The 15,551-nt window shown below is 32.6% G+C and overlaps 2 protein-coding genes across 4 annotated transcripts; both read left to right on the forward strand.

Annotated features, from left to right (window-relative positions):
* The first annotated feature begins 311 nt into the window (after positions 1-311).
* Positions 312-3,234, forward strand: LOC133690871 (zerumbone synthase-like). Its single transcript, XM_062111137.1, has 3 exons — positions 312-608; positions 737-811; positions 2,307-3,234. Exons 1-3 carry the CDS (start codon positions 586-588, stop codon positions 3,109-3,111), a joined length of 903 nt encoding a protein of 300 aa, XP_061967121.1. The 5' UTR covers positions 312-585; the 3' UTR covers positions 3,112-3,234.
* A 2,325-nt stretch (positions 3,235-5,559) lies between these two features.
* On the forward strand, positions 5,560-11,790 carry LOC133690869 (aspartokinase 2, chloroplastic-like). 3 transcript variants are annotated; one of them, XM_062111134.1, is made up of 14 exons: positions 5,560-5,819; positions 5,946-6,396; positions 6,483-6,565; positions 6,653-6,693; positions 6,957-7,111; positions 8,172-8,321; positions 8,440-8,535; positions 9,601-9,717; positions 9,890-10,009; positions 10,087-10,179; positions 10,274-10,396; positions 10,513-10,629; positions 11,194-11,256; positions 11,482-11,790. In XM_062111134.1, the coding sequence occupies exons 2-14, from the start codon at positions 6,016-6,018 to the stop codon at positions 11,614-11,616; spliced, it is 1,674 nt and encodes a 557-aa protein (XP_061967118.1). In that variant the 5' UTR covers positions 5,560-5,819; positions 5,946-6,015; the 3' UTR covers positions 11,617-11,790. The 3 variants fall into 3 exon arrangements, with proteins under 3 accessions (XP_061967118.1, XP_061967119.1, XP_061967120.1); XM_062111135.1 differs by having other exon boundaries at positions 5,950-6,396; XM_062111136.1 differs by having other exon boundaries at positions 5,562-5,819; positions 10,274-10,390.
* Positions 11,791-15,551: the final 3,761 nt, after the last annotated feature.

The raw sequence follows: 15,551 nt of genomic DNA on the forward strand, positions 1-15,551 counted from the left end.
TCCGACTTAGATAAAAAAACCTTTTCAATATTGTAAGATGTATTTTATCGTCTAAATTATAATTATTAGATTTGATTCGAGGTCTAATCTTATTTAAGATATAAATAATAAATTTAATGCCTCAATTTGATTAGAGATCTAATCTGATTTAAGATATAAATAATGAATTTAATGTCTTAATCTATGCTATAATTAATAATAATACTGTTTTGAATATTTTTTTTTTAAATTGATCCAGCCACTTTGATCCAAACCCTAAAGCTAGCAGTTTTTTTTTTTTTGGAATAATCCGCGATGAATTTGTATTTATCCCTTGTTTTCTCTTGGGGTAATGATGCAACTAACACGAAATTAACACAAAGAAGCCATAGCTTCCTTCCATTGGAGAATCATTAAATAAGACAGGTCCTAGTGCCATAAGCCATGTTCATACTCTCTCTCCCTCCCTCTCTCTCTCTGCATGGAAATGTGTCTGATATAACCACAACAACGGTTAATTTGCCTCCTCTCCCACTTAAACACCAAGCCTTTCGATAGATCCATCAAAGCCTCCTTCTCTACACGTCCAAGGTCTTTGCTGCAGACATGCCCAGATCCTATTTAGCCAGGTATTTAATTAGCTGTTTTATCCAAAACTTCTGCTTCTTCATGAGCGCTAGCATGCCCATATATAAACATTACTAGCCATGCCATTTTATCCCCTCGTTCTCTAATTATCTTCTGCTGAAAACTATAGAGGGCTCAAGTTTATTGCTGATGATGTGTTGAGGAAGCAAGGAAGAAATTATTATTCAACTGGTGGTTGCAGAAGGTAAGTTCATCATCTTCCCAGCTTATTTATAGGTAACTCATGACTCTAAATTGGAGTTGCAAGTGATGTTTTCTTGATTCATACCATTTGTGTATATATACATGGTTGATGTTAAAACAAATTTATAAAGCTTAATTTTCTGGATGAGTTTCTAAGAATTCTTGGTTGAATCATCCCAGGATTCATGCCTGCAGATCATCACCTTGATTAGTTAACTAGCTAGGCTCACGAGTAATTATGCTATTTTTTTAAAAAATTCCTTTCGAATTTCTCGTGGGAAGATTTCCGTCATTAAATATATTCTGTTGAATGTGATTTGATTAAAAAAAAAAAACGTATTTATTGGATGTGTATGAATCTTATAATAAAAAAGAATTTCTTGAAATGATTTCGAAAAACTCTTGTAGTAAAATTGATTAATTCCTTGCTATGATTCCTCAGATGATATGTGTGGATGAATCGACACCGTTTGGAAATACAGGTGTAAATCACGTTTTTAAAAGATTTTAATTTTTATTTGTTAAAATTTAATATGTTTTATATGTTTTGAATGATTTTAATATACTGATATTAAAAATAATTTTAAAAAAATAAAAAAAATCATTAGCATGTATTTTAATATAAAAAATTATTTGAAAAGCCACTATAACCACAATATAAAAAAATTAATAAACCCTCAACCTCCGTTTACTCAACCTAGTTCATATAAAAAGTTAATTGTTGCAATTTTCAGTCTTATCTTATTAATTGATTTTTCTTTTTTTTGTTAACGCTACCAGATTAGGTATCCCGGTGAGGACGTGAGAAATATTTTAAAAATTATGAATAATTTATGCACGAGTCACCTTCAAGTTATAAAAACAAAACAGAGTTGACTAGCAGCCTCCACCACGCGGGCAAGCTTTTGCAACGTGATCTTTGCACAGAAAATTGCCATAAATGTTGCATCATTCAATGCTCTCATTCCGCTGCTGATCTAGCTAGGCCAAAATGTCTGCCTATTCTTGCTCACAAATCCTTTCAAGAGTACTGGTGGGCAAATTAGATGCAACCTTGTTTGATGGACATTTTTCTGCGCAAATATTTGTGTATATATATAAAACATCTATTCATTAGTCAAACCCGAGAATTTGTTGATCCAAAACTTCACATGGGTTGGACTTGTCATTGAATTAGATTGACAATTAACTTAGGTAAACTCAAATGATCCGATGAGGTTTAGATTAATACAATCAAACTGGATTTAAATCTAGTTCAAACCCAGTTAATTACTTATTTTATTTTTTAATTTTTTCTTGTCTAAAATAATATAGTTTTAGTTAAATTTTTTAAGACCATATCATATCATTTTAAGATGTAATTAGATTGATTCACCTACTTTCTAAATTGAAAAGACGTACGTCAATATCGAAGCAATATTCACTACAAAACACAAATTTGTATTAGCATATTGTTTATTGAGGTTTGCGCGCGCACATATTTTATCTCCGAGCAGGCTAGAAGGCAAGGTGGCCTTAATAACAGGAGGTGCGAGTGGCATTGGCAAGACCGCAGCCCACGAATTCATCAAGCATGGAGCACAAGTCATAATCGCTGACATGGATTCACAAATTGGTCCACAAGCTGCCGAAGAGCTGGGTCCTGCAGCCCACTTTGTCCAGTGCGACGTCACAGTTGAGGCTCAGCTGGAAAAGGCAGTGATGATTGCCATGACAGACTATGGGAAACTTGACATCATGTACAACAACGCAGGGGTAGCAGGGCCATCTTTTCCACCGAGCATCGCAGACCTTGATCTAAATGAATTTGACAAGGTCATGCAAGTCAATGTCAGAGGCACGGTGGCGGGGATAAAGCACGCCGCACGAGCGATGATACCCGCAGGCTCAGGGTGTATTCTCTGTACATCTAGTATCAGTGGACTCATCGGCGGGGCTGGCTCGCATTCCTACTCAGCGTCAAAATCTACAATCCCTGGGGTTGTCAAGTCTGTGGCCAGCGAGCTATGCAGGAATGGGATTAGGATCAACTGCATTTCACCGGGTCCGATTCCGACCCCACTTTCCTTGGCTCAGATAGGCCTGATTTATCCACGCGCCACCCAAGAACAGTTGGTTGAGATCGTGAATGGGCTAGGGCAGCTGAAGGGGGCTAAGTGTGAAGAAGCAGACGTGGCCGAAGCTGCTCTGTATTTGGCATCAGATGAAGCAAAGTACGTAACTGGGCATAACCTTGTTGTGGATGGAGGGTTCACCTGCTTTAAAGATCTTCCATTCCCTTCTCCTCATGAGATTCTGTAACTGATATTTTCCATTTTCACACCTTTTGGCTTGATCATCAATCACTTTGATGTGTTTTTTTTTTTAAAATAAAAATTGTGAGTGTTTGAATTAATTTATACATATTTTAATTAATTTTACATACTTTAAAATTAACAAATATATAAACCATATTACTGTAACTTTTTTCTTGTCAACCTTTAAAAACAACTGCATGAAAATCCGTAAAGGCCATAATATAATATAAATTTATAGGGAGTGCGGTGAGATTTGCTATTTAAAATGTTTTAAATTTAAAAATAAATTAAAATAATATTTATTTTTATTTTTTAAAAATTATTTATAACATTGCTTAATTAAAATAATTAAAAATTTAAAAAAATTATTTTAAACAAAAAAATTAGATTTTTATCCTAAACACTGCTATTGGTAGCATCCCAAAAATCATTCATACTAAAAGTTCAAACCATTAATTATAATGAGATTCCAGGACATCGTTATATATTATCATGAGATTCCAGTACCAGTGGCCGAGTTAGAAATGAGACGATAAATTATTAATAAATATTATATTATATAAATATATGTTAAAAATCAATTCAAAATATATATAGTTATTCATATAAGTAAAATTAATTTAAAAATATTTTTAAATAAAAAAACTTACATTATAATTGTTTTCTTTGAGTTTTCATATTTTAAAAACCGTTTCATAAAATTTACATATTTATATACATATAATAAATATTAATTAAATTATATTTAATCATTTCTAGATATTTAATCAATAAACAATGTCTAGTGTCTATGTAAAAAGAATAATGCTTAAAAAACATGTTTCTACTTGATATTTTCCTTACAAACAAATTATATAAAAATATTAAATTTTAATAAACTACTTTACCAAGTAAGAGATGTCTATATAAAAATATTAAATTTTAATAAACTACTTTACCAAGTAAGAGATGTCAAGAATATTGATTTTGGATGAATATTAATTTATTTTATTATAATAAAAAAATATTTAATTGATTAAATTAGCAGATTTAAATATTTCTTTTGGACATATTCATATTAAAACTCTTAAATTATCATAAATCTTAATATTTTTAATAACTAATTATAAAAGAATAAAATTAAAATTAGACAATAAAATAAATAAAAAAATAAAAAATTTTACTTAAAGTATAAAGCAAAAGATAAAAAAAATTAATTACTTAACTGTACTTTACAAAATTTGTATATTTGTATATTAAAAAATTAATTAACTGGATATATACACGCGAGAGAGAGAGAGAATTTGTATATCTAGGGTAAGAAAAAGAAAAAAAGAAATATCAACTATTCATTAAATTGCTCACTTTTGTATCCATGTGGCCGCGCCACTGTCCAAACTCATATTTTATTAGTTAAAAAAATTCATTTTTATTTGAAGTTTTCCACGATTTCATTATATATATATATATATATAATTTATTAAATAATATAATAAATCACGATATATATTATATACAACCAAACATTATATTATAAATTTAATAAAGTCCAAAGTATAACCCATTGGCTATTCGAAGAGCTTTTCCTTGTTTGCAAGAGAGGAATTGTCGGCCTTGGTAGCCGACATCGAGGTCCACGTGGGAAATATTTTATTCAACCCCTTGTACTTTGAAAAGCAACCACGACTAAACAAGCTCTATTGATACAGTTGATTTTCATGACAGGATCTTTCTCTACCGTTTGATTTATCCTACAGGATCTAACGTGAGGAATTTATTAACACGGTCTACAATCCCCGCCATCGGATTCAGCTGAAACCACGGGAGGGTTCTAAATTAATGGAGTAAATTACCCTTTCAGTCCTTCGGTTTTTGACTCGGTTACAACTCAGTTTTCTTACTTGAAAACATGTAACCCAATCCCCTAGACTGTGGTAATTGATATAATTTAAAGTATTTTTTATTTAAAAATATATTAAAATAATATTTTTTTATTTTTTAAAAATTATTTTTTAATCAGCACATCAAAATAATTTAAAAAAATAAAAAAATAATTTTTAATTTTTAAATTTAGAGAAAGTGGTTTGCATTATAATCTTATATTATTTTTTTTAAATTTTCCGTGTTATTAAAAAAATAATTATTAAAAAATAAATTTATCAAAGTTTTAACTATTTATTGTAATTATTTGTTGTGTTTTTTCAGCTACTTGTTATTCTTTTATCTTTTCTTTTTTTAATATATATTTACTTTTTTAAATGATTAAATGAGATTGACATAAATCATAATAATATAATTCATTTATTTAAATAGTTAAATTATTTAGTATCCGTTTGTTTATGCTGGCAATCATTGTTGGCCGCAAAAACAGACAAGCACTTTAGTCCAAGGTTTAGAGAAAATTGAAAATGAGTAAAAAGGACTAATTTATAACTTTTCAAATATGAAGCATTGAATTTAATACTATATTAATTAAAAATGAAAAAAAGGTAAAGACCAGACCGAGATTGAGGGAAAGAAGAAGGAAAGAAGAAGGAAAGGCGCCGCCGTGCTGGTTTTCGTTTAAATTTTTCGAATCGCATTTTGCTTCTTCTGGCGCCGCCTTCGTGCTGGTTTTCGTTTTCGATTTGTCTTTTTCTTCCTCTGGCGTTCCTGCGCAGCTCGAAAGTTTTCTACCTTTCGCTTTCATTTCTTCTCTAGATCTAGCATTGCTACTACGTTTCTATCTCGAAGGTACTTGTTTCTCTGCTCGTATTGTTATCGATCTCGTCGTCCTTTTGATTATCAATCTGTCCTGCTAGATTTTTCCCCGAAATAATCGAATGACTCGGTAAATAATTCGTTCTTTTTGCTTGCTAGATAGATACCGTTGCTCCACGGGAAAATTCTCTTATTTGTCGACTCGAAACTGCAACGATAACACACTATTATGGCAAACGCATTGCAATTTTCGGCGACTGTACAAGCTGCCTCCCCTGTTTTCTCCAAGAGGATGCATTGCCAATCTTTACGGCACAGGCCGTCGCCGCCACTTCATTATAATTTAGCGGCTACAAGTTTGGTGCTGTCAAAAAGAAGTCGTAGAGCCTTGAAAGTGAGCTGTGAGGCAGCCAGTGTTGATCTACTTGAAACGAACAAAATCGATAATGAAGCCGAGAAGAAAATAACATGCGTAATGAAGTTCGGTGGTTCTTCGGTGGCGTCTGCCGAGAGAATGAGAGAAGTGGCTGAACTTATACTTAGCTTTCCAAATGAGAGGCCTGTCATTGTTCTTTCTGCCATGGGAAAGACCACTAACAAACTTTTGCTGGTATGCCTGCCTGTACTTTGATTTTCTGTTGTTTTTATTTTTTTTTCGCGGGGAAAAAAGTTTTAATATGATCAACTTAATTATAGGCTGGAGAGCAGGCTGTTAGTTGCGGTGTTACTAATGTAGATAGTATAGAAGAGCTGAGTTTCATAAAGGAATTGCATAACCGGTGAGGATTTTGATTTTTGCTTCTTTTTTACTTTTATTATTGTTCCATGAACCATAAAATTCAATTGATATTATTCTATCATATCAGGACCGTGAAGGAACTGGAAATAGACGAGTCGGTTATTGCAAGTGAGTATCTGTTGGCACTCATTTGTTTTTAATGCTTGAAACTTGGTCTGCAGCCGAAAAGTATTATGAAGTTCTTCTACTTTTTAGATAGATAGTATTGTAGCTGTAATTTATAAACTATTATAGAGGCAGGGAGGGGGAATCGTAGAATCAAGCTGTTCTTGTTGTTACAAAGCCAACGATGCTAGGACTCATGCTATTTCCTTTATCAATTCTTTAGCCTCATGGACAAGTGGAAACCTCTCATGCTGCTCCTTTTGCAGAACACTTGGAGGAATTAGAGCAGCTGTTGAAGGGAATTGCTATGATGAAAGAGTTGACTCCACGCACTAGAGATTACCTTGTTTCTTTTGGGGAGTGCATGTCCACAAGGATTTTTGCTGCATATATGAATAAAATTGGTGCAAAAGCTCGCCAAGTACGCAGTTCTCTTTCTTCTCTCCCCTTTTCCTTTTTCAAACCATCTTAATCTGAATGATTGTTGTCATTGCTTGTAAAGATTTCTTGCTGAGCTGCTTATTGAATCCACATGCCTGCAACGACAACTTGATATTTTAAATCAAACATCTGTTGATCTCCATTTTTCTGTAATTGCTTATACAGTAATCATTCAACCACGCTGAAAAACAGCAGCAGAACAATTTGTTTGGAGTCTACTCATACTTGGTTCCACTTTCTTTCAATTATAAATGTAGTGTAAGGTTTCGGATAGAGAACTTGGAGAGAGAAGAGGGAGACAGACAGACAGCTTGTTAGGAATTTTATATGTTTTATGGATCAAATGGATGGTATTATCTATCATAAACTAAGGGGGTGCATGGGCAGCTAATTTTAAATATAAGATTTTCTCAGATTGTGTCATTTGACTATATGATTGGAAAGGCTTTAAGTGTTTAATGTGAATTCTTAATCCAGTATAATAAATTACCAATCATGGTAGCCTCATATTTCAACACAAATAAAAATATGTAAATCAATTGTGTGAGCAATTAAAAGTTTCAAGGGTTTGCCATGTAATATGTTTATACTCCAGTGATTAAATTTTAATAGAATGAAATAAACCTTATATCTTTTGTTTCTTATTGGAACAATTGTACGTAGCAGTAATCAAGATAAAGAATCACCTGGACTATGGTAACTAGTTTTGGAAGAGGAATGCAGCTATTGCTCAAAGCTGCTTAAAAACTTTTCTGATCTACTCAGATTTGTGGTATTATTATGCCATAAAAAATATCAAAATTGTTAATATATGATACTAAAGATGGATCAAAGATGACAGTAGATCTATAGTTTCCTCTCATGGAGATTTGTGTATATTAGATGGAGAAAAGTGAAGATAAAGGTGCATTTCAGTATTGCAGTCATTTTATAAATAACAAGACGCCGATGGTGCTACTATTTTGGGATTTTACTGTGACATGAACACTATCCTGATGACAGCACTATAATATGTTGTATTTTCCCCTTCTGTTTTGCAGTATGATGCTTTCAAAATTGGTTTTATCACCACAGATGACTTCACAAATGCAGACATTCTTGAAGCAACTTATCCGGCTGTTGCAAAGAGTTTGCATGGAGACTGGATCAGTGATCCTGCAATTCCTATTGTTACCGGCTTCCTTGGAAAGGTCTTTCCCCTAGCTAATTGCTCAGCAGGACACCTTGTTTGTGAAATTAATGAACTCAGTTTTAGTGAGAGTTTCGGGATAGCTCATTATAGTGTTTTTTTTATATTTCTAATTGCAGGGATGGAGATCTTGTGCTATTACTACATTAGGTCGTGGTGGTAGTGATTTGACAGCCACAACCATTGGAAAAGCATTAGGTTTGAGTGAGATTCAGGTAATTGCAGACACTGGAAGTTTGCAATACATAGTGCAGCTCCAAGGAATTTTTCCATAACTTCCCCTCCCGAATACAACAAATCGCATCAATATTAAGTCCTCCATTTGTTTATTTAGTCAGAGTTTATTAATTAATATAAAAAGCTAAAGAGAAAGCTGACCATTAAAAACACAAGATCCAGTAACCTGAACAACATTACAACACTGGTCATCTAGGAGACAAGTGATTGCTGAACTCACTAAAGTAGCATACAACTATACATCCAAACCACCAACACTACCATCACCTTTGGCACCAACATCAGCACCACCTCAATACTGCAGCCTAATCTACCAGCCAACACAAACACCAATACACCCACACCACTTTGCAGGTAGTCAATACCAACACCTAAGTCCTCATAGCCTAGCCCTCCAAAACCATAAAACCACCAATCTAAACAACGCCACCACTCCCAAACCACCAGCACCACCACTCACTCAATCCTCAATGACTGCTGCCCATCATATTCAGCAACACAAGAAATCACACCACCTTCTCCACAACCTGAGACCATTGACTCCACCAGCCTTACCGCCACCTCACTACCAGTCAAAATACCAAGGCACTAACACCTCCAGTGAAACCCAAATGTAAAGCATAAAATACCATAGATGGTTTTAATTTCAAGCAAGAGAGGGAAGAAAAGGAGGATAGGAAACTCAGATCTGAAGACTATCAAAATTATGAAAAAAGTGAGAGAGAAGAGAATAGAGACAGAAGGAGAGGAACCAACTAGAACTAATATTCACTGTTTTTCCATAATCCATACAGATATTGGGAAAAGATGGCCGTGTCTCCACTGCATGCACATGCTTGACATTATTCTTGTTTCTTCTATTTTCTGTGACTGTCTTTCTTCATTCATGAGTGCATTTACAAATGAAATGTAAGCATGCAAGAGAAAGCTTTTTCTGGAAAATATAGAACTGTGCTGAATTTGATGGAAGCCTCTTGAATCTATTTCTGTAGAAATTACATTTTTTTTAATTGAAATCAGATTAATACTTTTATCTATTATAGGTGTGGAAGGATGTTGATGGTGTTTTGACATGTGATCCTAATATATATCCACATGCTGAACCTGTGCCATACTTGACATTTGATGAGGCAGCAGAACTAGCATATTTTGGCGCGCAGGTATCATAATTTAAATGTCCTATCCAAACCATACATGAGGAATGAATCTTTACACTTCCCTTTTTTTTGGCTTTCGGGGTGGGGGGTGGATGAGCAAATTCTAGCGGAAGTAGAAACAGACAGCCTAAGCAAGCATGTCTTCTCTAACCTTTTTGTTTGTACGTTTCTGCAGGTCTTGCATCCACAATCCATGAGGCCTGCCAGGGAGGCTGATATTCCTGTTAGGGTTAAAAATTCTTACAATCCGAATGCTCCTGGAACTCTTATCACCAGAGCACGAGATATGAGTAAGGTTTGTATTTGATGATTTTAAATGATTGTAATGTGAAGAACTTAGAATAAAATTAACCTTTTTTGTCCTAATTTCAGGCAGTGCTAACTAGCATTGTTTTGAAACGGAATGTTACTATGTTGGATATTGCTAGCACCCGCATGCTTGGCCAATTTGGTTTTCTTGCTAAGGTTAGCAGCTAAAATTGGATCCTGATCCCTCTTTCCCTCAATATGCCAGCTGTTGGTTTATTTTTCTCATTGCTATAAAATTTTATCCTTTTAGGTGTTTTCAACCTTTGAAGATTTGGGAATATCAGTGGATGTTGTAGCTACCAGCGAAGTCAGTATCTCCTTGACACTCGATCCATCAAAGCTTTGGAGTAGAGAGCTGATTCAGCAGGCAAGCGTACGGTGTCTTTATTTTAGTTATGATTTATATATTGGTATTATTCTCCAGCATGATATATTATTCGTGTCTACTCTTGGCATTCAATCTCATCTGTTGTTGTATTCCTTAAACAGGAACTCGACCATGTTGTTGAGGAGCTTGAGAAAATTGCTGTAGTCAATCTCCTGCAGCGTAGATCAATAATCTCTCTCATTGGGAATGTCCAGAGGTCCTCTCTGATATTAGAGAAGGTGCTCCATTGCACTTTTCTTTTTGGTTTTTGATGAGATGTGTCTTTTGAAAACTTGTTTCTGCTTTGGGTGAAAAAAGGATTCTTTTTTTTTTCCCTCCTGTCATCTAACTACAAATCTATTCAAGTATCATCTAGATTGCTTTTGTTCGGTGATGAGAATCCTGTCTCTTCTTTTGGATCTTTTAGTTTTTGCCCCCCTCATTCTCTTGAAGTCTAACATGTTGGGTAGTGAATCATGGTAAATGCTTTGTTAAAATTGATAAAACCGAACCAGCAGCAACTTCAAAATGATGACCTTGTGGGATAGATAGATTTTTATAAAAATGCTTTTCAGTCATTTTTTTTTATTTAAAAATCATAGCTCAGCATAAATCTTACATGACCTGGAAGGAAGTTTCAAAGGACACTTGGTAGTTATATTGAAGCATAGTCTTATGCTACAACTTTTTTCTTAATATATTTTACAGCAGTGTTAGGAATGCTGTCGTGAAGGGTTTGAACCTCATCTTTCTATTTATTTGCCTCTCCATTTCTGTTAATTATTGGATTGATGCTATGGCAGGCCTTCCATGTTCTTCGTACTCTTGGAGTCAATGTTCAGATGATATCACAGGGTGCTTCGAAGGTATCACATCTCGACTATGATTTCCTTTGCATGTCTTTTTTAGTATGTAATGCACATTTTACAGCTTTAGAACCCAAGACTAGGCTTGTGAGCACCTCTCATGCACATTATATTCCTTCAAAGGATCCAGGAGCCGCCCTAAATGGGGGCATCCGGCTCAGGCTTCTAAGCGATTTGATGATTGTCGTGATCAAGTAACTCGCCATTTTGGTTTTTTCTTACCAGGTTAATATCTCATTAATTGTGAATGACGATGAAGCAGAGCAGTGTGTCAAGAGTCTCCACAAAGCTTTCTTTGAAACTGACATCTCTGAATTAGAGTGGGAGTGTGTATCTGGTAATGGTTCTGCCTCAACATGATGAAGTCGTCATTGATTCTTTTTTCTATTAGATTTCTTAATTACAATGAGAATGTGTTGGCAATGTCTGTCTCAACGTGATCATGATCATTGATTTTCCTGTTTTAATCTTTTTGATCTAGATATTCATTCATTATCTGATTTTACATAGATCAGGGAATTGTTTCCCTCCTAAGATTAAGATGTAGCCAATTTTGTGGGTTTAATCTAGCCATGTTCGGACCAAGCTTGATAGTTTGGATCAAGTTTGATCGAGTTAAGACATTGGATCAATTAGATTTGATTAGATTAATATTTTTTTTTGGAACAAATTAAAACTAGATTAATATTTTTTTTTGGAACAAATTAAAACTTGGACTGAATCGGGCTCTAAATTATGAATTTTTTGAGTCCCTTTGCTGGTCCGGATCGAGATTAATAATTATTTTAAAATATATAAAATATCTGCAAGAACGGCATTCTGGATTTTATTTGCTTTTGTGATAGCCATCTAGTTGTTCTATAATAGAAGGAAATATTTACCACGCAAATGTTAATTATAACTCGTCGTTTATCAAAATTAATTAATTAGTATCTATTAAAAGTAATTAAATAGGTTCTTGAGCAATGTTGGCCATCCATGAATTAGCATTTTATTAGTATCCCAATCAATTCTTCCCATTTTACCTTTTTTTTTTTCAGGAAACAAATGACTTAATGATAGCTATACACACAAATATAGAGATTAAAAATATAGTTTTTAAATTATCAAAGATTAATTAGTTAGTTTTGTTAATTATAAGGACCAAAGTGACAATTAACTTTAGAGTAGGAGGAAGTAATTATGGGACTGAAACATACCCATCACTCATAAGTGTCCAATAAAAGGAAATCATGTGGACAAAATGAATACATCATGTTAGAATAGGTTAATGCCACGTGAACTTTGAAGTTCAAGGAGTTAAGTTATTTTGTCCACGTGGTTGAATTGTAATTGCATTATATTGAGTGGTTGGAATCATGTAGTCCTCGTTCTATATCGATTCATCTATTTGTATATGTTGAAGATTTTTATATTTTATAAGTATTTTAAAAAAAATTAAATTAAATTAAATTTTTTCTTTACTTCAAAATAATTTTTTTATATTTTTTGATGTACTAATGTAAAAAATATTTTTTAAAAAATAAAAAAATATTATTTTAATGTATTTTTAAACAAAAATTATTTTTAAATACAATTAGCAGTTCTTAAAAGAAATTCTTTCATATATATATATATATATATATATATATATATTAATTTGTTTTATTATGGAATCGATGGATTCACAGCCCTGAACCCAAGTCACCAATGAATGATCAATACATGATAAGATATCCCAAGCCCGTCTCACTTTGCTAGGGCTCGAGCCCTAGGGTTTGAGCTTGGATCCAGGAGATCGCACCATCCTGAGCTCACTGGTGAATTTTAAATATCTTTTTAAGATGTTTTAATTATATCAATAGTTTATTTTGTTATTTTTAATTAATTGTAAAATAACTTTACATAGATGATATATCATTGATGAAAAGAGATTATGCCTTAATATGACATATTTTATATTTTTAAAAAGCATTTATTTTATTTTAAAATATTTCTATTTATTGAAAATAATCATATTTTAGAAGGTACTTTTACTAAAAAGCCACAAATTATATAATATAAGAATGGGTTAGAACCCACAAATTTTATTTATATTTAAATTCATTTTGAGTATGTAGCTTAGAAGTGGAGTTATTGAGGAGGTTTCCATGGTACTTTTTTTTTCAGGTGTTTTTTAGGTGAAAAATAGGTTCAAAGTTGGGTTTTCGGATCCAAATTTCCCATGCCCTAATTTTTTTGATCATTGAATATAGTCGAAATTTGTTTTAATAGAGTAAACATTACCTGTCTAAATAGACGACGTGTTATTTATTTGTTCGTTTTTAAAAAGAAGCAAACAAACAATGTCGTCTGCTTGAGTTAAAAAAAGACACGCGGACTTGGACTTTTGAGTTCATGGGCGCACTTAGACTCTTACCTTTTTAGGGTTAGGCCATGGGCCTCACCGTCTAAGAAAGCTCAGCAGCCTAGGCTTGACAATGTTGGCTTTTCCTTTCTCTTTCTTTCTCTTAAATTAAATTTTTTTGGAATATCTTTTATATTTTTTTAACATTCTAAATTAAATCCTTTTTGGAATAAAGCAATTACAATGATAGTTTAAAAATCACATGATGATACCTTGCTTTTCAAATAAGTAAGTTCGAAGGTTTTAATAATAATGTTAATAATTATTTTATAAATAATAATATGTGAAACTAATATGTACATTTTTTAAAAAAACATCTCTCATCAATATTTAATGATACTTAAATAACTTTTTTTTATTATAAATTTTTTTTTTAAAATTAACCATTCCTTTATTTTCATATTCAGTACGATAAATTTATCAAAATATAATTTTTAATTTCTTTTCTATTCAAACTTATTTTTCAAATCAGGTAAGTCTTTATAAAAAACCATAGTATTAATAAAAAAATAATTATACATATTAAAAAAGAAACACTTAAACAAAAACAAATTTAGCTAGAGGAAGTTTTTGAAAAGATTTATAGAAAAAATAGTTTAATCGAATTGGCCTCAACAATTTCTTGAAAAAAATTAATTATAACTCTTTGAAACCTTTTCATGTAAAAAATGCATTGTTTCTTAATTTGTTATGAAAATAATTATGTTTTCATGTATTATATAAATTGACTTATGAACACATACCAAAGTTTTATTTTATAATACAAATTTTAAAATTAAAGAAATAAAAATTAATAACATAAATACTACTGTGGGAGTGACAAGTAACAACTTCTATATTTTCGTATCTCGGACTAGGAGTGAGGGAAAAAACTGAAAAAATTAACTAAAAAAACCGAACCGTAAAAAAAATCAATTAAAATTTTAAAAAAACCGGCCGGTTCGGTCCGGTTTCTGTTTTATAAGCCTAAAATCAAAAAAACCAAACCGAACCCAAACCGAAAAAACCAAGCCAAACCGGCAAAACTAAGCCAAACCAGTTTGAACCGGTTTTGGTCCTAAAAAACCGAACCGAAACAGGTCGGTTTGACACGATTTCGGTTTTTTTTTAATTCGGTTTGGTTATTTTTTTTGATAAAAATCGAACCGAATAAAAAATAATCAATAATCATCCCTATCTTGGACATAATTCTATTTTGCTAAGTGTTTTGTTTTTTTTAACTAGAATGAAATGTTTCAATTTCAAAACATTTCACCGTTTCATTTTCAGATTGTACTCTTTATATATATATAAATTAATTTCAGCTATTACATCAATGCGATTTTTAAAGTAAAATGGAACTTGAACATCACAGATGCCAATCAAGATCATTGGCCCAATCAAGTCAATCATAAAGTATAAACAGTGTATTCTCCATGTGTGTATGTGATTGTTTAATTGACTGGTAAGCTCATGGCTTGCAAATACAAGGACATAGGTCAGAGTCTTGTAAGCACCCGCTTCATCAGGAAGAAAAAATAATGAAAGAAATGATGATGTGAGGAATTCATTGGCACGCTCCTTCAAGACCATCTTAGAAGGTTCAAGATAGTTTCATGAACTAATAATCTCAAACTGAAGACTTCAACCACCGTGCTATGCGATAACATCCAGACATGTAACCACAGTATAGTTATTCCACCACTTTTATCAATACAATTGTTAATTATACTTGAGCATAAAGTTCATGAACAAGCTAATTTAACTTAGATTGCTAATCCTAGAGACTATAGAATCCGAACTGTGGTTTACATCATTTAATGGCTAACAAGAGTCCAGATGGAATGTGACTTCAGTGATGGTGATGGTGCTGGTAATCATTATGATGAACATATAGTGACATAATTTCTATAGATATGCTCAAGTTCCG

This window comes from Populus nigra, chromosome 4, assembly GCF_951802175.1.
Source record: "Populus nigra chromosome 4, ddPopNigr1.1, whole genome shotgun sequence".
Classification (NCBI taxonomy): Eukaryota; Viridiplantae; Streptophyta; class Magnoliopsida; order Malpighiales; family Salicaceae; genus Populus; species Populus nigra.